Below are 18,545 nucleotides of genomic sequence, written 5' to 3'. Positions count from 1 at the left end.
TAGGTATGGTTTATAAATGCCATGATATCAAATTCAAATAATTGAATGTACTTCATGTTGAATTCGATTTTTTAAACCACCGTAAGTTGAATTCTAATGTATGCTAGTTCATAGGTAGCTACTTATAATGTCCATTGTGTAAGTTTCGTATGTATAATGTGCTTTACACACACAACATGAACTATACTCACGTTTATATTTGATTGCTAAAGCGATGCATTGTCTGGAGTTCAAAATACTAACTATGTGGATCAATTGTGTCGAATAATAACATAGACATGCTCAAATTCGATAGAATCTAGATGTCTGATGGATCAATTACCGCTCCTTACGCGAATTGCAAATATCATGATCCCATCCTAATATTTGGATACAATTTATATCTTTAATCGATGTGTAGAGCAGTCTTTTACGTGTAGTTTCACTCTCCATCAGTGGTCTCTCACACATGCTCACACACTCTCTCCCAAGGTGTCTTTCTCGCACACATGCACTAGATTAACCCTCCCTCCCTCTCGTAACCATTTACAATTGTTTCCACTAACCTTTATCACAAGCACTCTTCCTCTCGCAAACATACACACGCACAATCCTCATCGACCCTTTCTATATACATGGACCTGCCTACGTGTCTCATGTACGCACATTATCTTTACGCCTATCTCTCACGCATTGTCTAATCGACGAGTATGATTCTAGCAGAGCATTCTATAGGATGCCCCTTAAAGTTAGGTTGGATGAATAGTAATATCAGAGATAAAGGGGTTACCTTAGTCCGAGAACCTAGGGTTACAAATCCTAGCCGGCTTTGTCAGTGGACACAGAGTCCCTCACAATTCTGCTATCTTTGTCTTGTACGACTAGTCATCCATGGGTCTTCCTAAATGCGTCACGGGCCGACCAATGTGGCGTACGACAGAACCGAACGAAGGGCCTCACCGTGACCCACCGGACCTCACGCGGTGACACACCCTCTGCCCCCACGTCTCATTATCTTCTCACACCCACACATACCAACACAAACACCACACACACATAAAATTTCTCCTGGTGCCTCTATTCCCTCCTCCCTTGCATATACACACTCAAGGGAATTGAATCTCTTGTCGTGACATCATATTCGTCTCTCTCTCTCTAGACCACTCTCATTTCTCGTGCTATCTCTCCCACGCCCCCCCGTCGGCCCCTCTATCCATGCCTCTCTCGAATACGTAATACACACACATACCTCTCTAGGCCCCGCCAAATTCATCAACTACACATTCACACATGTTACATCACGTACCCCATTGATCTAAAAAGCCCTCTCTTCACGTTTATTTCGCATACAACATTCCTTTTGAATAAAGTGTGGCCAAAAAATTATTTTAGAGTTTCTACATATATAAAAAATTACAAAGTTATATGGAGGAGTACGAATGCTAATTTGCATTGCATGGTGCCCACAATGATATTTATTCCGCACTGTGAATTTGTATATTTTTATACTATATACAAAGTTAGTCATAATAAACTGAAATGAAGAGCATCTCTCTCTCCATCGCATACCCCCTGTCGGTGTCAAAACCGGTGGATCTCGGGTAGGGGGTCCCGAACTGTGTGTCTAAGGCGGATGGTAACAGGAGGCAGGGGACACGATGTTTTACCCAGGTTCGGGCCCTCTTGATGGAGGTAAAACCCTACGTCCTGCTTGATTTATTCTTGATAATATGAGTATTACAAGAGTTGATCTACCACGAGATCGGAGAGGCTAAACCCTAGAAGCTAGCCTATGGCATGATTGTCTGTTGTCCTACGGACTAAAACCCTCCGGTTTATATAGACACCGGAAAGGGCTAGGGTTACACAAGGTTGGTTACAAAGGAGGAGATATACATATCCGAATTGCCTGGCTTGCCTTCCACGCCAAGTAGAGTCCTATCCGGACACAAGACGAAGTCTTCAATCTTGTATCTTCATAGTCCAACAGTCCAGCCAAAGGATATAGTCCGGCTGTCCGGAGACCCCCTAATCCAGGACTCCCTCAGTAGCCCCTGAACCAGGCTTCAATGACGACGAGTCCGGCGCGCAGTGTTGTCTTCGGCACTGCAAGGCGGGTTCCTCCTCTGAATACACCATAGAAGAGTTTAAATACAACGATAGTGTCCGACCCTGCAAAATAAGTTCTACATACCACTGTAGAGAGAATAATATTTCCACAAATCTAATCTGCTGACACGTTTTGGCAGCATGACATCACGCCACGGCCCAGTAATTATTTGAACCATTTTTCTTTAACCAGCCCTGCACATAACGCGAGGCGTTTTCTTGACACGTCTTGTCAAAGCAGAGATCGTGTTCCCCTTATTACGGGATTCTCATCAATACGGACGTGGGTAACCCAACCGCGCCATCAGTTATGGCACTTGGGGGATAAGCGAGTTTTACTAGGCTAGTGGGGGCGCATAGTTTAGTCCACCCTTATAAAGGGATAAGATTTCACCTTTTTCTACCCACGCCTTCTTCCTCCTTGCTCATCCATTCTCGCGCACTCGAGCTCCAGCGCCCAAGTCCGCATCCTCCTCCTCAACCCTCTCCAAACATGTCCGGAGCGGGAGACAAGTGGATGGCCTCCTCCGTCACGGAGGGGCACATCAAAAAGTTACGTGGAGCCGGATACTTAGCCGCGGATATCGCGCACCGGCTGCCAGCCGCGGGGCAGGTCGTCCCTACCCCGGAACCTCACGAAAGGGTGGTTTTCCTCCCCCACTTCGTCCGCGGACTGGGGTTTCTCCTCCATCCATTCGTCTGTGGCCTCACGTTCTATATGGGGGCTGGACTTTCATGATCTAGCCCCGAATTTCATCCTCAACATCTCGGCGTTCATCTTCGTGTGTGAGGCTTTCCTCCGCATCCAGCCCCACTTCGGCCTGTGGCTGAAGACCTTCAATATTAAGCTAAAGGTGGTGGACGGCCAACAAGCGGAATGCGGTGGAGCCATGGTGGGCAAAATGCCCAACGTTATATGGCTCGAGGGCTCCTTCGTGGAGACCATAAAGGGGTGGCAATCGGGGTGGTTCTACATCACCGAGCCGCGCGACACCAACTGGGTGGCGGCCCCCCGAGTTTCGATCCGGAATCCCCACGCGGCTCACTTCCTGGAAGGAGAAGGGCCTGTCCTGGGGTTCATCGGTGGAGCTGGACGGACTCCAGAAGTGTATCCGGAACATGACAAGCAAGAAACTTAAGCTTGTCAACATAGTCCAGGTCATGCTCTTCCGCCGGATCCTCCCATGTCAACAACGGGATTTCAACTTATGGGAGTTCGACCCGGCCCGACACCAGACTCTAAGCGAGCTCTTCGACACGACGCATAAAGACGTCTGGAGGGTGCTGTTCAAGGGCGCCAAGGTCCCTCCTTCTCTTACCCTGCACCGCGCGCTAAGCGCAAAGCGTTTTGTGAATCCGGTAAGTTCTGTACATCTGATAGGGTGTTTATTTCCCATAGCTTAACCATGTGCGGGGTTTGAGCTCCCATGCCTTTGATAGGACTGGGTGGAGACAACGGAGCAGATCAACTGTCCGGCCCCTCTGCCCGAAGACCCTGCGGACGCTCTCCTGACGGAGATGCGGACTCCGGCTCCTTATGAGGTGCAGGATAAGACCTAGAAGAAGGCCAAGGGAACCCGAAAGAGTTCCCGGTGCCAGGTGGTATCGGACTCATCGTCCGATAACTCCGAGACGCACTCCTCCCACGAAAACGAGGAGAACGAAGATGAAGATTCTCCCCCTCCAGCCGGGGGAGACAAGAAAAGGAAGGCCACCCCAACCGGGGAGGCCGAAGGGTCCAAGAAGGGAAGAACTCTCCTTCCGGACTGTTCCACCACCGCCGCCGACGGCGAAGACGAGTGGCTGCTCAGGGCCAAGCCCCTGGCGAAGTCGTAAGTATTCGGATACCAGAGTAACTCATAGCATACCTTTGTTGCATTGATTCTCCTAACGTCGAATATGATTATGCTGTCCGCCCCAAGCCCGTATCGATGTATCATCATCAGACGGTTCCTTGGACTCGTTGGACATGAATAGTGATACACTTCCAACCGCCACCTCTCCTTTCCCTACGTACAATGCTGAGGTACTGTCTCAGGGGGCACCGAGCCGGGGGAGACAGTCCCGGAGGCGCCTCAAGGCAACCTTCCGGACTCCAGGAGCAAAGGGAGCAAGGCTCCCGGGGGCTCCAAGTTCGGCTCTCAGCCGAACAACGCGCCGGAACCTCCGGTGGTTCTGGACTCGGGCAGGCGGCGCCCTTCCAAAAGGGGCAAGACGCCCGTGCCGGTGACCTCTGTCCATCCAGAGGCACCAGACAACCTGCTAGGAGCGCTTTGCGGCGCTTCCGTCGACGAAGAGCACCGCACTATTATGAGTGCGGTGATCAAAAAGGTTTAGTCCGCCAAGAGCGGACTGACTGAAGCCTGTGCCAGCCTTCTAACAGGCTTTGAGGTAAGTATTTAAAATATAGGAAAAATATTACCGCATAGACAATAGCCCCTGATGCTCTGTTTGGTGTTCACAAAGAAAAGCCCAATAGAGGATCAAATAATATATGCAGGAGTCTAATATAAGTATGTCTGTATGCGTATGCAGACTGCGCTGCTGACCTCTGCCGCACTGACTGCGGAGGTCGCCGCACTGAAGCAGGACCTCGAGGGGTCCGAGAAAGAGCTCGGTCTTGCCAAGAGGCAACTCAAGGAGAACAAAGGTAAGTAATACCTTGTCTATATATATAAAAGAAAATATGGTTGCGAAATGACAGGATCATCATGAATGTGCCAGGGGCCACGACCGAAGTGGCGACCCTGAAGCAAGCGTTGTCCGAGGCCGAAGACAAAGCGGCCAAGGAGCGCACCGAGCGGGAGAAACAAGAGGCACGGGTGGGCGAGGTGCAGCAAGAGCTCCAGGCTCTTGTGAAGAAGCACGAGGCTTTGGAGCTTGACTCGAAGACGCGAGAGTCCGAGCTTGCCGCGGCCCTCGAGAGCACAAAGCATGCCAAGGCCGAAGCCCAAAAGGCCCTCCAGGAGATTGAGGTGATGAGGAGGATAGCGGCGGGTAAGCCATTCAATATGCAAAGCAAGCATGTGAAAGTAAATTACTTGTTACTTACCCGAGACTGGAGCTCTCCAGGAGCATTCGCGGATTTGTCCCGCAGCGTGTCGGAAGCCGCGAAATTTTACCAGGCCGAGGAGGGAAGCTCGACGGAGAAGCTGTTCTGGTCTCAGTATACTGGGACCAAACACCCGATGCCTATGAGCGACCAGCTGAAGCAACTGGTCGAGTTGCACAAGGCGGCCGAACAGGCCATGAAGGGCTTTATAGTCCGGATGTGGCCTGGCGACTCCCTTCCCAATAGCTACTTCGGCCTGGTGAGGCGGCTTGTGAATACCTGCCCACGGCTAGAAGTCATCAAGCGGACCGTCTGTATAGAAGGTGCCCGCCGGGCTTTTGCCCGTGCAATGGTGCACTGGGCCAAGATGGACGTTGAGAAGCTGGTGAAGGAGGGGCCGCCGCAGGGCAAGGAGCATCGCCACCCCGAAATGTATTATGAGGGTGTCCTGAAGGGTGTCCGTCTTGTGGCGGACGAGTGTGCAAAAGATGTAATTTTTGAATGAACTTGCTCATGTGATCCTGTATTATGAAAACTTGTTCATATGCGCTACGCAACGCTTGTTTGAATTTAAAATATTACCTTTTGTGCGGCTGTTTATCAAATCTGAGAGATCGCCAGTCGTCGGCTTCTGCCCCCATGCCACGAGTGCTGGGGTGTTCGAGATAAACCTAAGCACTCTTTTTCCCATTGTTGGTGTCCTTCGAGGGAGGTGCTCAGCACAACGAACAAGGCAATCGGACTATAATGCTTTATCACTCTCACTTAGCCATAGAATTCTACAATTTTAAATTTTGGCGAAGCCCCTAGTATTCGGAAGGCCGAATTTGGGGCGCTATACACGCCTTAAGCCGGACAAAGCCGACTCCTCGCTCTAAGAGGCATAAGTCTTTAGGGACTCGAAACCTCTCGAACAGCGACCAGCTCTCGCCTTATCATGACAGTCAGTTTTAGCATTCTCTACTAAGGTGCTTCGCCCAGCTGAACCAGGGCACAATCGCAGTAGTTCTCCCAGTGCTACCTTAGCCGATATAGCGGAACGTAAGGTACCAAAACATGGGAGCCGGGCAAACCCAACTATTGACCCAAGACATGATTCGGAGCTGATGCATATAATGCTATAAGTTCGGGGTGCCGCACTGTCGAAAGTGTTTGGACTTCTCACGCCGTATTATGGGGTATGCTTAAGCCCCTAGCGTATTGGCCATACCAGAGTGTACGGGTGCTGGATGTCATGAATGAACATATATATATATATAAAGAAGAATAGAGAATGTGATAATAGTCTAGTGCTATGCATTGTTTATTCAAAAAGGTGCGTTAAAGGAGAATGGTACAAGTAGTGCGATAAGAAAAAAGTAGGACTATTTGACATGTCCCCTCCAAGGGCAAGCTGAGGAATGGTATTTAAAGCAAGTATTTCACTCGTTGTCAGAGACCACCTGGGAGTTCCGTGGTGCGACGTAGCTTTCTGCCTCCGTGGTTGTTGCATTGTGTGTCCAGCAACCGTACTGAAAGAGAGAAAAATAACAAAGCGGGAAGCCCCTAGTGCGGTTGAGCCGCGTCTTGGGGCGTGCCGTAGTCATGCCCCCTCCCCACCTGTGCCCATGGTATTTTTAATGCGTAATTATGTATGCGTGGCACGGGTTTCACCGTTTGGCTGGTACTGGGGTGGGGGCCGCATTGCTATGCGAGCTCGGAACGTGCCAGGCGGTCTTGTTGCCGATTACTCCGGGCGCGCTTGAAGGTGTCTGGGTCTTGAATCGCCGAACTGGTGAATTGCCTTAAGAGGCTGCTTTGCGCTTCTACTGCGAGGGCCGCAGTGTGCTCCTCCGTACGGAGAGAGTGCTCGGTGTTTCCATTGACTGTGATGACCCCCCGAGGTCCTGCATCTTGAGCTTGAGATATGCATAGTGCGGTACTGCGTTGAATCTCGCGAATGCGGTTCGCCCGATCAGTGCATGATAGCCGCTGCGGAACGGGACTATATCAAAGATTAACTCCTCACTTCGGAAATTATCCGGGGATCCGAAGACCACTTACAGTGTGACTGAGCCTGTGCAATTGGCCTCTACACCTGGTATGACGCCTTTGAAGGTCGTTTTTGTGGGTTTGATCCTTGAGGGGTCTATACCCATTTTGCGCACTGTGTCCTGATAAAGCAGGTTCAGGCTGCTGCCACCGTCCATAAGGACTCGAGTGAGGTGAAATCCGTCGATGATTGGGTCTTGGACCAGTGCGGCGAATCCGCCATGACGGATACTAGTGGGGTGGTCCCTGCAATCGAATCAGACAAGAGGACCATGGGTTGAACTTTAGGGCGACTGGCTCCAACGCATATACGTCCCTTAACGCACGCTTCCGCTCCCTCTTGGGGACGTGGGTTGCGTATATCATGTTCACCGTCCGCACTTGTGGGGGGAACCACTTCTGTCCTCCGGTGTTCGGCTGTCGGGGCTCCTCCTCGTCATCGCTATGTGACCCCTTATCTTTGTTTTCGGCATTTAATTTGCCGGCCTGCTTGAACACCCAACAGTCCCTATTGGTGTGGTTGGCTGGCTTGTCGGGGGTGCCATGTATTTGACACGAGTGATCGAGTATACGGTCCAAACTTGGCTTCTTTTGAATGGCTTTTTCCGCTGACCGGGCTTAGAGCCTTTGAATCCGGCATTGACTGTCGTATCCTTGGTATTGTCGCTGTTAATGCGGCGCTTGTGTTTGTTGTGACGTGACCTGCCATTGCCATCCTTGGTATCTGAAGTACCATGGTTCTTTGATATGTTATTGCTGCGAGCTAGCCAGCTGTCTTCTCCCACGCAAAAGCGGGTCATGAGTGTCATGAGGGCTGCCATAGATTTCGGCTTTTCCTGGCCAAGGTGCCGGGCGTGCCACTCGTCGCGGATGTTGTGCTTAAAAGCTGCTAGGGCCTCTGCATCCGGACAGTCGACGATTTGATTTTTCTTTATTAGGAACCGTGTCCAGAATTGCCTGGCCGATTCCTCTGGCTGCTGAATTATGTGGCTCAAGTCATCGGCATCTGGTGGTCGCACATAAGTGCCCTGGAAGTTGTCAAGGAATGCGGCTTCCAGATCTTCCCAACAGCCAATGGATTCTGCTGGCAGGCTGTTGAGCCAATGCCGAGCTGGTCCTTTGAGTTTAAGTGGGAGGTATTTGATGGCGTGTAGATCATCACCGCGGGCCATGTGAGGAAGTCCTCGATCCATACCGCAGGATCTGTTGTGCCATCGTATGATTCTATATTTACGGGTTTGAAACCCTCTGGGATTTGATGATCCATTACTTCGTCTGTGAAGCATAGGGGGTGTGCGGCGCCTCTGTACTGGGCTATATCACGACACAGCTCAAATGAGTCTTGTCCGCTGTGTTCGGCCCAGCCGGACTTACTTTTACTGTATTCGGCGTGACGGTTATCATCTCGCATAGCGGCGCGCCCTTGCGATCCGTAGATCGATCTTGCGTGTTTTGCTTTGTCCTCCAATACGTCTCGCAGGTCTGGCGTATTTCCCCATGTCTTGACATTTTTATTTGAGTGGCGTCGGGGTGCGGGCTGAGCTTTTGGCTGAAATGCCTCTTTGTCGCTGCCACGAGGTGGCCGATCAGCCGCGTCATACGCTGGGATGTAGGTTTTGGTGCTTCCTCCTCCAGTCGGGGTAGCAACCTACCCGTTGGGTAACTCTTGGAGGGGTGTTCGAGTTTATATTCCTCGGCCGCAAGGACTTCGGTCCATCTGTGAGCTAGCAAATCTTGATCAGCTTGAAGCTGTTGTTGCTTTTTCTTCAGGCTATTTGCCATGGCTAGCTATAAGCCGGCGCTTGAAGCCCTCTTGTTCAATGGGATCCTCGGGGACGACGAATTCGTCATCGTCGAGGCTTGCCTCGTCCTCGGAGGGAGGCAAGTAATTATCATCCTCCTCCTCTCGATCTGCCGCTCTCTCAGGAGGGCTGGCTTCTCCATCCTCCTGCCCTAAATCTTGCTGGAGGGGATTGTTGTCGTCTTCGGCACTGTCCGGAGTGCTATTATCTCCTGTGCCGGTGTCACTGTAACGCCCCGAGACCGATGTGCCAGGTGTCTTCCAGTTAGTCGCTGCGTTGCCATGTCATTTGCTTGCCTGTTGCATTTCATCATGTCATCATTTGCATAACATCATCATGTTTTTTTCAAAACTTGCATTCGGCCGGGTTCTCCGAGTTCTCTCCGTTGTCCGTTCTGAGCCCAACCACACTTGCACGCGCCTGCGACATGTCCCAAATATTATTTTATAAGTGGCCGGAAAATGTTCTCAGAATGGGATGAAAGTTGACGTGTGGTCTTGTTATAGTGTAGGTAGACCGCCTGCCAAGTTTCATCGCAATCGGAGTCCGTTTGACGCCCCAACGGATAACTATAGCGGCAGTATAGCTGGTCTATCGTCGGACGTTTTCGGTCTCCGAAAACTGTTGCCGGGTCTCTCTCCCTCTCTTCTCTCCTGCAGCCCGGCCTTCTACACAGTCACAACCATCCCACCTAGGCCTACCTATCCCCCCTCTCGATCAGACCCATCGGTTGCGATCCGAGGGTCCGGAAACCCCCCAAAACCCCTCCTAATCCCCCCTAACCCTAAACATTCCTTATATATAGACCCCCTCTTACCATTTTGGGCAACCTAGACCCAATCCACCTACCCCTAGCCTCCCCTAACCCTCAGCCGCCATCACCTCTCCCCTCTGCCTCGTTTTTCGCGCCCGACCACATCGCCTCCGCCACTTGGCGCCGCCTGTGCGGCCAGCGCCGCCGCCCTCCACCATCAGGAAGCCGCCACGTCACCCAACCATCCACCCACCTCCCCACGGCCCTCCCGGCCCGTAGCAGGCCCGCTCGGGCCCGAAGCGTCGCGCCGCTGTCCTCCTTGCGCCCGATCTAGATCGAAGGAAGGAGTCCCTCGATCTAGCGTCGCCGTCCCGTGTGCTAGACAGCACCATTGCTCCGCCTTCCGTTGGCGAGATCCATCCGGAGCACCCACCAGGAGAGCCCCGCCGCTGCAGATGAGCTCCGCCGCCGCCAACCCCAGGTCGCACCTTCCCTTCTCCTCTTTTCTCCCGTGCTCTCCCTCTGCTCTAAGTGCCGCCGCCATTTTTGGGCAGGAGCGAACGCCAAGGTCATCGCCGGCCTCCTCGGCCTCGTTTGTCGCCGGAACCGAGCTCTCCACGCCCGGATCTACTCATTCATGGTTTTCCCCGCCTTGCCATGTCGTCATCCCTGTCGGATCTCCTTCGCCGGTGCCGTCGTCCCGTCGTGAGCCGCCACCGACCTCGCCCGGCCTCATGCTCGGGGGAGATGACCGAGTCGCTGCCTCCCTGGGCCGGCCTCGCGCCTAGGCCCAACGGTTCCCTAGGCCAGCAGCCTAGCTCCTCCTGAGCCGGCCCATTTCCACGTCGCCCTGCAGCCTGGGCCTCTCCGGCCGCAGCGCCCTAAGGCCAAGCGCTCCTCAACCGGCCTGCTACCTCCTCCACCAAGCCGGGCTTTGGCCCATGTGAGCAGTTTCCCCAGCCCAGTAGTGTTTTTTTAGATTCAGCGAATTTGTCTATTATCCCAGGTTTTGCAGTTTTACAGAAAACCCCTTTGGGATCATGCATTTAATAACTTCTAAACCGTGCATCACATGTAAATAACTTAATATGAAAAATGCTTAGAATTGCATCTAGTTTCATAATATGTCATCTTCATCCATGTTTAAAATGTTTAAAATGTTGTTTGTTTAAATTTTGCTCTATGAATATGCAAAAATGTTTTAATTCATAAATAATTAACCGTAGCTCCAAATTTAACAAACTTTATATGTAAATGGGGTAGAAAAATGCCTAGTTTAACATGGTGGCCTTACTTTGCATGTTTAACAACTCTAAAATAATGTTTAGGGCAGAATAGTACCAAACCTAATATATGCACATGAGGAGTTTCCGGACTTGTTGGTTGTTGTTCCGGCCTCATTTAAACTTGCCTAGATACGTAGTTTTCATTTGCTTCACCCCCTTGCCATGTTAATCAACATTTAATATTGTTGGGTACATAAATGAGAGAGAACTAAATAATTGATGTGGTGTTCCGTCAATATGCAACCCGTTGCATATTGAGCTCCACTTAATTTGTAGGGTTGCTTGTGCATTTTGCCATGCCATGCCTCTTTAAACCGGACATGCATCATACTTGTTTGTGCATCATGCCATGTCTATGTGTTGGTTGTTTGCTTATTTCCGGGTTGCCTTTCTCGTGAGCTTCGATTCCGTTCCGGAGTTGTGAGGATCCGTTCGTCTACGTCCGTTTGTCTTCTTCATGGACTCGTTCTTCTTCCTTGCGGGATCTCAGGCAAGATGACCATACCCTCGAAATCACTTCTATCTTTGCTTGCTAGTTGCTCGCTCTTTTGCTATGCCTATGCTGCGATACCTACCACTTGCTTATCATGCCTCCCATATTGTTGAACCAAGCCTCTAACCCACCTTGTCCTAGCAAACCGTTGTTTGGCTATGTTACCGCTTTGCTCAGCCCCTCTTATAGCGTTGTTAGCTGCAGGTGAAGATTGAAGTTTGTTCCTTGTTGGAACATGGAGATGTTGTTCCTTGTTGGAACATGTTTACTTGTTGGGTTATCACAATATATCTTATTTAATTAATGCATCTATACACTTGGTAAAGGGTGGAAGGCTCGGCCTTATGCCTCGTGTTTTGTTCCACTCTTGCCGCCCTAGTTTCCGTCATATCGGTGTTATGTTCCTGGATTTTGCGTTCCTTACGCGGTTGGGTTATAATGGGAACCCCTTGATAGTTCGCCTTAATTAAAGCTTTTCCAGCAATGCCCAACCTTGGTTTTACCATTTGCCACCTACCCTTTTATTTTCCCTTGGGAGTCGCGCTCCTGAGGGTCATCATTATTTTACCCCCCCCCCCCCCCCGGGCCAGTGCTCCTCTGAGTGTTGGTCCAACCTGTCAGCTGCCGGTGGCCACCAGGGGCAACTCTGGGCTGGCCTACCCGTACCTAAGACAATCTGAGTGTGCCCTGAGAAAGAGATATGTGCAGCTCCTATCAGGATTTGTCGGCACATTCGGGCGGTGTTGCTGGATTTGTTTTAACCTATCGAAGTGTCTTGAAGAACCGAGGTACCGAGTCTGATCGGAACGTCTCGGGAGGAGGTCTATTCCTTCGTTGACCGTGAGAGCTTGTCATGGGCTAAGTTGGGACTCCCCTGCAGGGATTTGAACTTTCGAAAGCCGTGCCCGCGGTTATGGGCAGATGGGAATTTGTTAACGTCCGGTTGTAGAAAACTTGAAGTTGACCTTAATTAAAATACATCAACCGCGTGTGTAACCGTGATGGTCTCTTTCCGGCGGAGTCCGGGAAGTGAACAGTGTGTAGGAGTTATGCTTGACGTAGGTTGTTTTAGGATCACTTCTTGATCATAATTTTATCGACCGTGCTTTGCCTTCTCTTCTCGCTCTCATTTGCGTATGTTAGCCACCATATATGCTAGTCGCTTGCTGCAGCTCCACCTCATACCTTTTTACCTTACCCATAAGCTTAAATAGTCTTGATCGCGAGGGTGCGAGATTGCTGAGTCCCCGTGACTCACAGATACTTCCAAAACTAGCTTGCAGGTGCCGTTGAACCGTGCAGGTGACGCAACCAAGCTCAAGGAGGAGCTCGATGAAGATCTTGTCCTTTGTGTTGTTTCGTTCTAGTTGATCAGTAGTGGAGCCCAGTTGGGGTCGATCGGGGACCTTGTCGCTTTTGGGGTTCTTCTTTTATTTTGGTTCCGTAGTCGGACCTTGTTTGTATCTGGATGATGTAATGCTTTATTCATGTATTGTGTGAAGTGGCCATTGTAAGCCAACTATGTATCTTCTTCCCCTATTTTATTACATGGGTTGTGTGAAGATTACCTCACTTGCGACATTGCTTTCAATGCGGTTATGCCTCTAAGTCGTGCTTCAACACGTGGGAGATATAGCCGCATCGAGGGTGTTACAGTCACCGCGTTTGCTTTGGCGAGACTTAGAGCGGCGCCGTTGACGTCGGCGCTTGGGTTGCTTCTTGGAGGGGTCATCCTTCGTTGTTCCGTCGCCATTGCCTTCTTTGGGTGTGTCCACCATATATATGTCATATGATGAGGTGGCTGTCCAGTGCGCTGTGGGCAGTGGTTCTTATTCGCCTCCCGCATCGTCGTCCATGCCATCGATGTCTTCGGAGTCGAAGCCGAGCATGTCGGTCATATCGTCGACAGTGGCTAATAAGTGGGTGGTGGGTGGGCGGCGAATTTCTTCGTCATCCGCATCCCAATCCTACCGGACATAGTTCGGCGAGGACTCTCCTGACAAGGAGAGAGACCTTAATGAGTTCAGTATGTCGCCGAAGGGCGAGTGCTAAAAAATATCCACGGAAGTAAACTCCATGATCGGCGCCCAGTCGGATTCGATAGGCACGGGCGCAGGCGGTTCGGAGTCCATGGCCAGGGAAGAATTCAGTAGTTCGGCATCACGGCTCCCTTGAAGGGTAATGTCGATACTCGGCTCGATCGCCGATGAGAGTGCGGCCTCCGCGGCGGGGTCTATCCACCCGTCCATGGATGGCGCAACTGGCTCCGAATTGAGGGTCGGAGCGGTTGCCGGCGCGGTCTCCTGAACACTGTCCGATGGTAGAGCTAAATCATGCTCATCGTGACCGTGTGGCGCACTAGGTAGGGGCTCAAATCCGTCGAAGATCAAGTCTCCGCGGATATCGACCGTGTAGTTTAAGCTTCCAAACCTGACCTGGTGGCCAGGGGCGTAACTCTCGATCTGCTCCAGATGGCCAAGCGAGTTGGCCCGCAGTGCGAAGCCGCCAAACACAAAGATCTGTCCGGGAAGAAAAGTCTCACCCTGAACTGCATCGGTATCGATGATTGAAGGAGCCATCAAGCCTAATGATGACGACACAGAGAAACTCTCAATGAAAGCACCAATGTCGGTGTCAAAACCGGCGGATCTTGGGTAGGGGGTCCCGAACTGTGCGTCTAAGGCGGATGGTAACAGGAGGCAGGGGACACGATGTTTTACCCTGGTTCGGGCCCTCTTGATGGAGGTAAAACCCTACGTCCTGCTTGATTTATTCTTGATAATATGAGTAGTACAAGAGTTGATCTACCACAAGATCGAAGAGGCTAAACCTTAGAAGCTAGCCCATGGTATGATTGTCTGTTGTCCTATGGACTAAAACCCTCCGGTTTAGAGCATCTCCAACAGCCGCGCAACGCGCCGCGCGCTAAAAGTTGTGATACAACACCGGGTTAGCCAGCTTTTGCGCGCAGCGGTGCGCTGGCTCCAGCGGCCGCCGCAAATTAATGCGGGCCCATGCCGCTCCAGCAGGCGCGCTATATTTCAGTTTTTTCTACTACATATTTGGTTGCGTAGATAGTTCTCCTACTACATATTTGGTTTCGTAGATAGTTCTCCTACTACTACTCGTCTGACTCGGACTCTGTCTCAGTGATGTCCTCCTCCGACGTCAGAGCGTAGGCGTCAAGGAACCGCTCATCGCCGGAGTTCTAGGAGGACGCATCTCCTAGCGCTTGGTTGTATTTAGCGACCGCCTTCCGCGTTCGCTTGTCCTCGCGATAGTCGGCTCGCTCCTCTCTCCTCTTCGCCCTCCTCGCCCTCCTCTGGGCGAAGAATTGTTCCTGGTTGGTGTCTTCCACGAAGCGATGACTCCACAGCGCCATGGCTTGCTCGTCCATCTCGGCTAGCCTGAGACAATGCTCCCGCCTCCCGTGCTTGCGATGATCCTCGTCAGTGAGAAGCCGCGGGAAAGGCGCCAACTCCTGTGCACGCTCCCGCGTCTCCACGTCGGCGAAGTTGATGTCCTGACGGGACCGCAGGAGGCGCCACGCCGCAGCATCGTATGCGCGGGCGCCCTCCTGGGCGGTGTCGAAAGTTCCGAGACGGAGCCGCATGCCGCCGCCCGACCGAATCTCGGTGGAGTAGGTGCCGGACGGACACACGTGGACGCCGCGGTAGCCCGTACCTCCCCGGCGCCGAGGCGGCATCGTGGCGCGGTGGTGGCATGTCGGCGGCAGAGCGCGGCAGGGGGCGATGGAGAGACGGAGAGAGCGGCAAAGGGCGATGGAGAGAGCGGCGGAGGTGCTGCAATTTATAGGAGCGCCGGACGCGGCGCGCCAAATGTAGCGCGCGAGCGGCCGCCTTTTCCCGCGCGCGCTAGTTTCGTGCCACCGCTGGAGCGCGAGTAAACGTCCCGCGCGCGCTATAAAGCCAATTTACCGCGTGCGCGCGTCTTTTGGCGCGGCTGTTGGAGATGCTCTTATATAGACACCAGAGGGGGCTAGGGTTACACAAGGTCGGTTACAAAGGAGGAGATATACATATACGTATTGCCTAGCTTGCCTTCCACGCCAAGTAGAGTCCCATCTGGACACGGGACGAAGTCTTCAATCTTGTATCTTCATAGTCCAACAGTCCGGCCAAAGGATATAGTCCAGCTGTCCGGAGACCCCCTCATCCAGGACTCCCTCACCCCCCTGTACGCCCCTTTCACGTATGCACACAAAACTATCTCCAGGTCCTCTAAAAGCAAGCCCCCAGAAAATTCACGCATGTTTCATCTTTCTCTCGCGGTATATGTGAAGGAAATATGCCCTAGAGGCAATAATAAAGTTATTATTTATTTCCTTATAATCATGATAAATGTTTATTATTCATGCTAGAATTGTATTAACCGGAAACATAATACATGTGTGAATACATAGACAAACAAAGTGTCACTAGTATGCCTCTACTTGACTAGCTCGTTAATCAAAGATGGTTATGTTTCCTAACCATAAACAATGAGTTGTTATTTGATTAACGAGGTCACATCATTAGTTGAATGATCTGATTGACATGACCCATTCCATTAGCTTAGCACCCGATCGTTTAGTATGTTGCTATTGCTTTCTTCATGACTTATACATGTTCCTATAACTATGAGATTATGCAACTCCCGTTTACCGGAGGAACACTTTGGGTACTACCAAACGTCACAACGTAACTGGGTGATTATAAAGGAGTACTTCAGGTGTCTCCAAAGGTACATGTTGGGTTGGCGTATTTCGAGATTAGGTTTTGTCACTCCAATTGTCGGAGAGGTATCTCTGGGCCCTCTCGGTAATGCACATCACATAAGCCTTGCCAGCATTGCAACTAATGAGTTAGTTGCGGGATGATGTATTACAGAACGAGTAAAGAGACTTGCCGGTAACGAGATTGAACTAGGTATTGGATACCGACGATCGAATCTCGGGCAAGTAACATACCGATGACAAAGGGAACAACGTATGTTGTTATGCGGTCTGACCAATAAAGATCTTCGTAGAATATGTAGGAGCCAATATGGGCATCCAGGTCCCGCTATTGGTTATTGACCGGAGACGTGTCTCGGTCATGTCTACATTGTTCTCGAACCCGTAGGGTCCGCACGCTTAAGGTTACGATGACAGTTGTATTATGAGTTTATGCATTTTGATGTACCGAAGGTTGTTCGGAGTCCCGGATGTGATCACGGACATGACGAGGAGTCTCGAAATGGTCGAGACATAAAGATTGATATATTGGAAGCCTATATTTGGACAACGGAAGTGTTCCGGGTGAAATCGGGATTTTACCGGAGTACCGGGAGGTTACCGGAACCCCCCGGGAGCCATATGGGCCTTAATGGGCTTTAGTGGAAAGGAGAAAGGGGCAGCCCAAGGTGGCCGCGCGCCTCCCCCCCTCCACTTGTCCTATTAGGACTAGGAGAGGTGGCCGGCCCCCCTCTCTCTATTTCCCCCTCGGGGAATCCTAGTCCAACTAGGATTGGGGGGGGAGTCCTACTCCCGGGAGGAGTAGGACTCCTCCTGCGCCCTCCTCCTGGCCGGCGGCCCCCTCCCCCTTGGCTCCTTTATATACTGAGGCAGAGGCACCCCACAAACACACAAGTTGATCCACGTGATCTATTCCTTAGCCGTGTGCGGTGCCCCCAGCCACCATATTCCTCGATAATATTGTAGCGGAGTTTAGGCGAAGCCCTGCTGTTGTAGTACATCAAGATCGTCACCACGCCGTCGTGCTGACGGAACTCTTCCCTGACACTTCGCTGGATCGGAGTCCGGGGATCGTCATCGTGCTGAACGTGTGCCCGAACTCGGAGGTGCCGTAGTTTCGGTGCTTGATCGGTTGGATCGTGAAGTCGTACGACTACTTCCTCTACGTTGTGTCAATGCTTCCGCAGTCGGTCTGCGTGGGTACGTAGACAACACTCTCCCCTCTCGTTGCTATGCATCACCATGATCTTGCGTGTGCGTAGGAAATTTTTTGAAATTACTATGAAACCCAACAGTGGCATCCGAGCCTAGGTTATTTATGTTGATGTTATATGCACGAGTAGAACACAAGTGAGTTGTGGGCGATATAAGTCATACTGCCTACCAGCATGTCATACTTTGGTTCGGCGGCATTGTTGGACGAGACGACCCGGACCAACCTTACGTGTACGCTTACGCGAGACCGGTTTCCCCGACGTGCTTTGCACATAGGTGGCTTGCGGGCGACTGTCTCTCCAACTTTAGTTGAACCGAGTATGGCTACGCCCGGTCCTTGCGAAGGTTAAAACAGAGTCTATTTGACAAACTATCGTTGTGGTTTTGATGCGTAGGTGAGATTGGTTCTTGCTTAAGCCCGTAGCAGCCACGTAAAACTTGCAACAACAAAGTAGAGGACGTCTAACTTGTTTTTGCAGGGCATGTTGTGATGTGATATGGTCAAGACATGATGCTGAATTTTATTGTATGAGATGATCATGTTTTGTAACCGAGTTATCGGCAACTGGCAGGAGCCTTATGGTTGTCGTTTTATTGTATGCAATGAAATCGCGATGTAATGCTTTACTTTATTACTAAGCGGTAGTGATAGTCGTGGAAGCATAAGCTTGGCGAGACGACAACGATGCTACGATGGAGATCAAGGTGTCACGCCGGTGACGATGGTGATCACGATGATGCTTCGGAGATGGAGATCACAAGCACAAGATGATGATGGCCATATCATATCACTTATATTGATTGCATGTGATGTTTATCCTTTTTATGCATCTTATCTTGCTTTGATTGATGGTAGCATTATAAGATGATCTCTCACTAAATTATCAAGAAGTGTTCTCCCTGAGTATGCACCGTTGCGAAAGTTCTTCGTGCTGAGACACCACGTGATGATCGGGTGTGATAGGTTCTACGTTCAAATACAACGGGTGCAAAAAAGTTGCACACGCGGAATACTCAGGTTATACTTGACGAGCCAAGCATATACAGATATGGCCTCGGAACACGGAGACCGAAAGGTCGAGCGTGAAT

The 18,545-nt window shown here is 51.1% G+C and overlaps 1 protein-coding gene across 1 annotated transcript; it reads right to left on the bottom strand.

The window, feature by feature from the left end:
- Positions 1 to 14,714: 14,714 nt before the first annotated feature.
- On the bottom strand, positions 14,715 to 15,212 carry LOC147972485 (uncharacterized). The gene has a single exon (XM_087524355.1). It carries the CDS (start codon positions 15,210 to 15,212, stop codon positions 14,715 to 14,717), a length of 498 nt encoding a protein of 165 aa, XP_087380481.1.
- Positions 15,213 to 18,545: the final 3,333 nt, after the last annotated feature.

This window comes from Triticum urartu, chromosome 5A (genome assembly GCF_056163025.1).
Source record: "Triticum urartu cultivar PI428250 chromosome 5A, HENAU_Tu73, whole genome shotgun sequence".
NCBI classification, from domain to species: domain Eukaryota; kingdom Viridiplantae; phylum Streptophyta; class Magnoliopsida; order Poales; family Poaceae; genus Triticum; species Triticum urartu.
The sequence above is the reverse complement of the archived record's forward strand: the minus strand, read 5'-3'. Positions and strand labels throughout refer to the sequence as shown.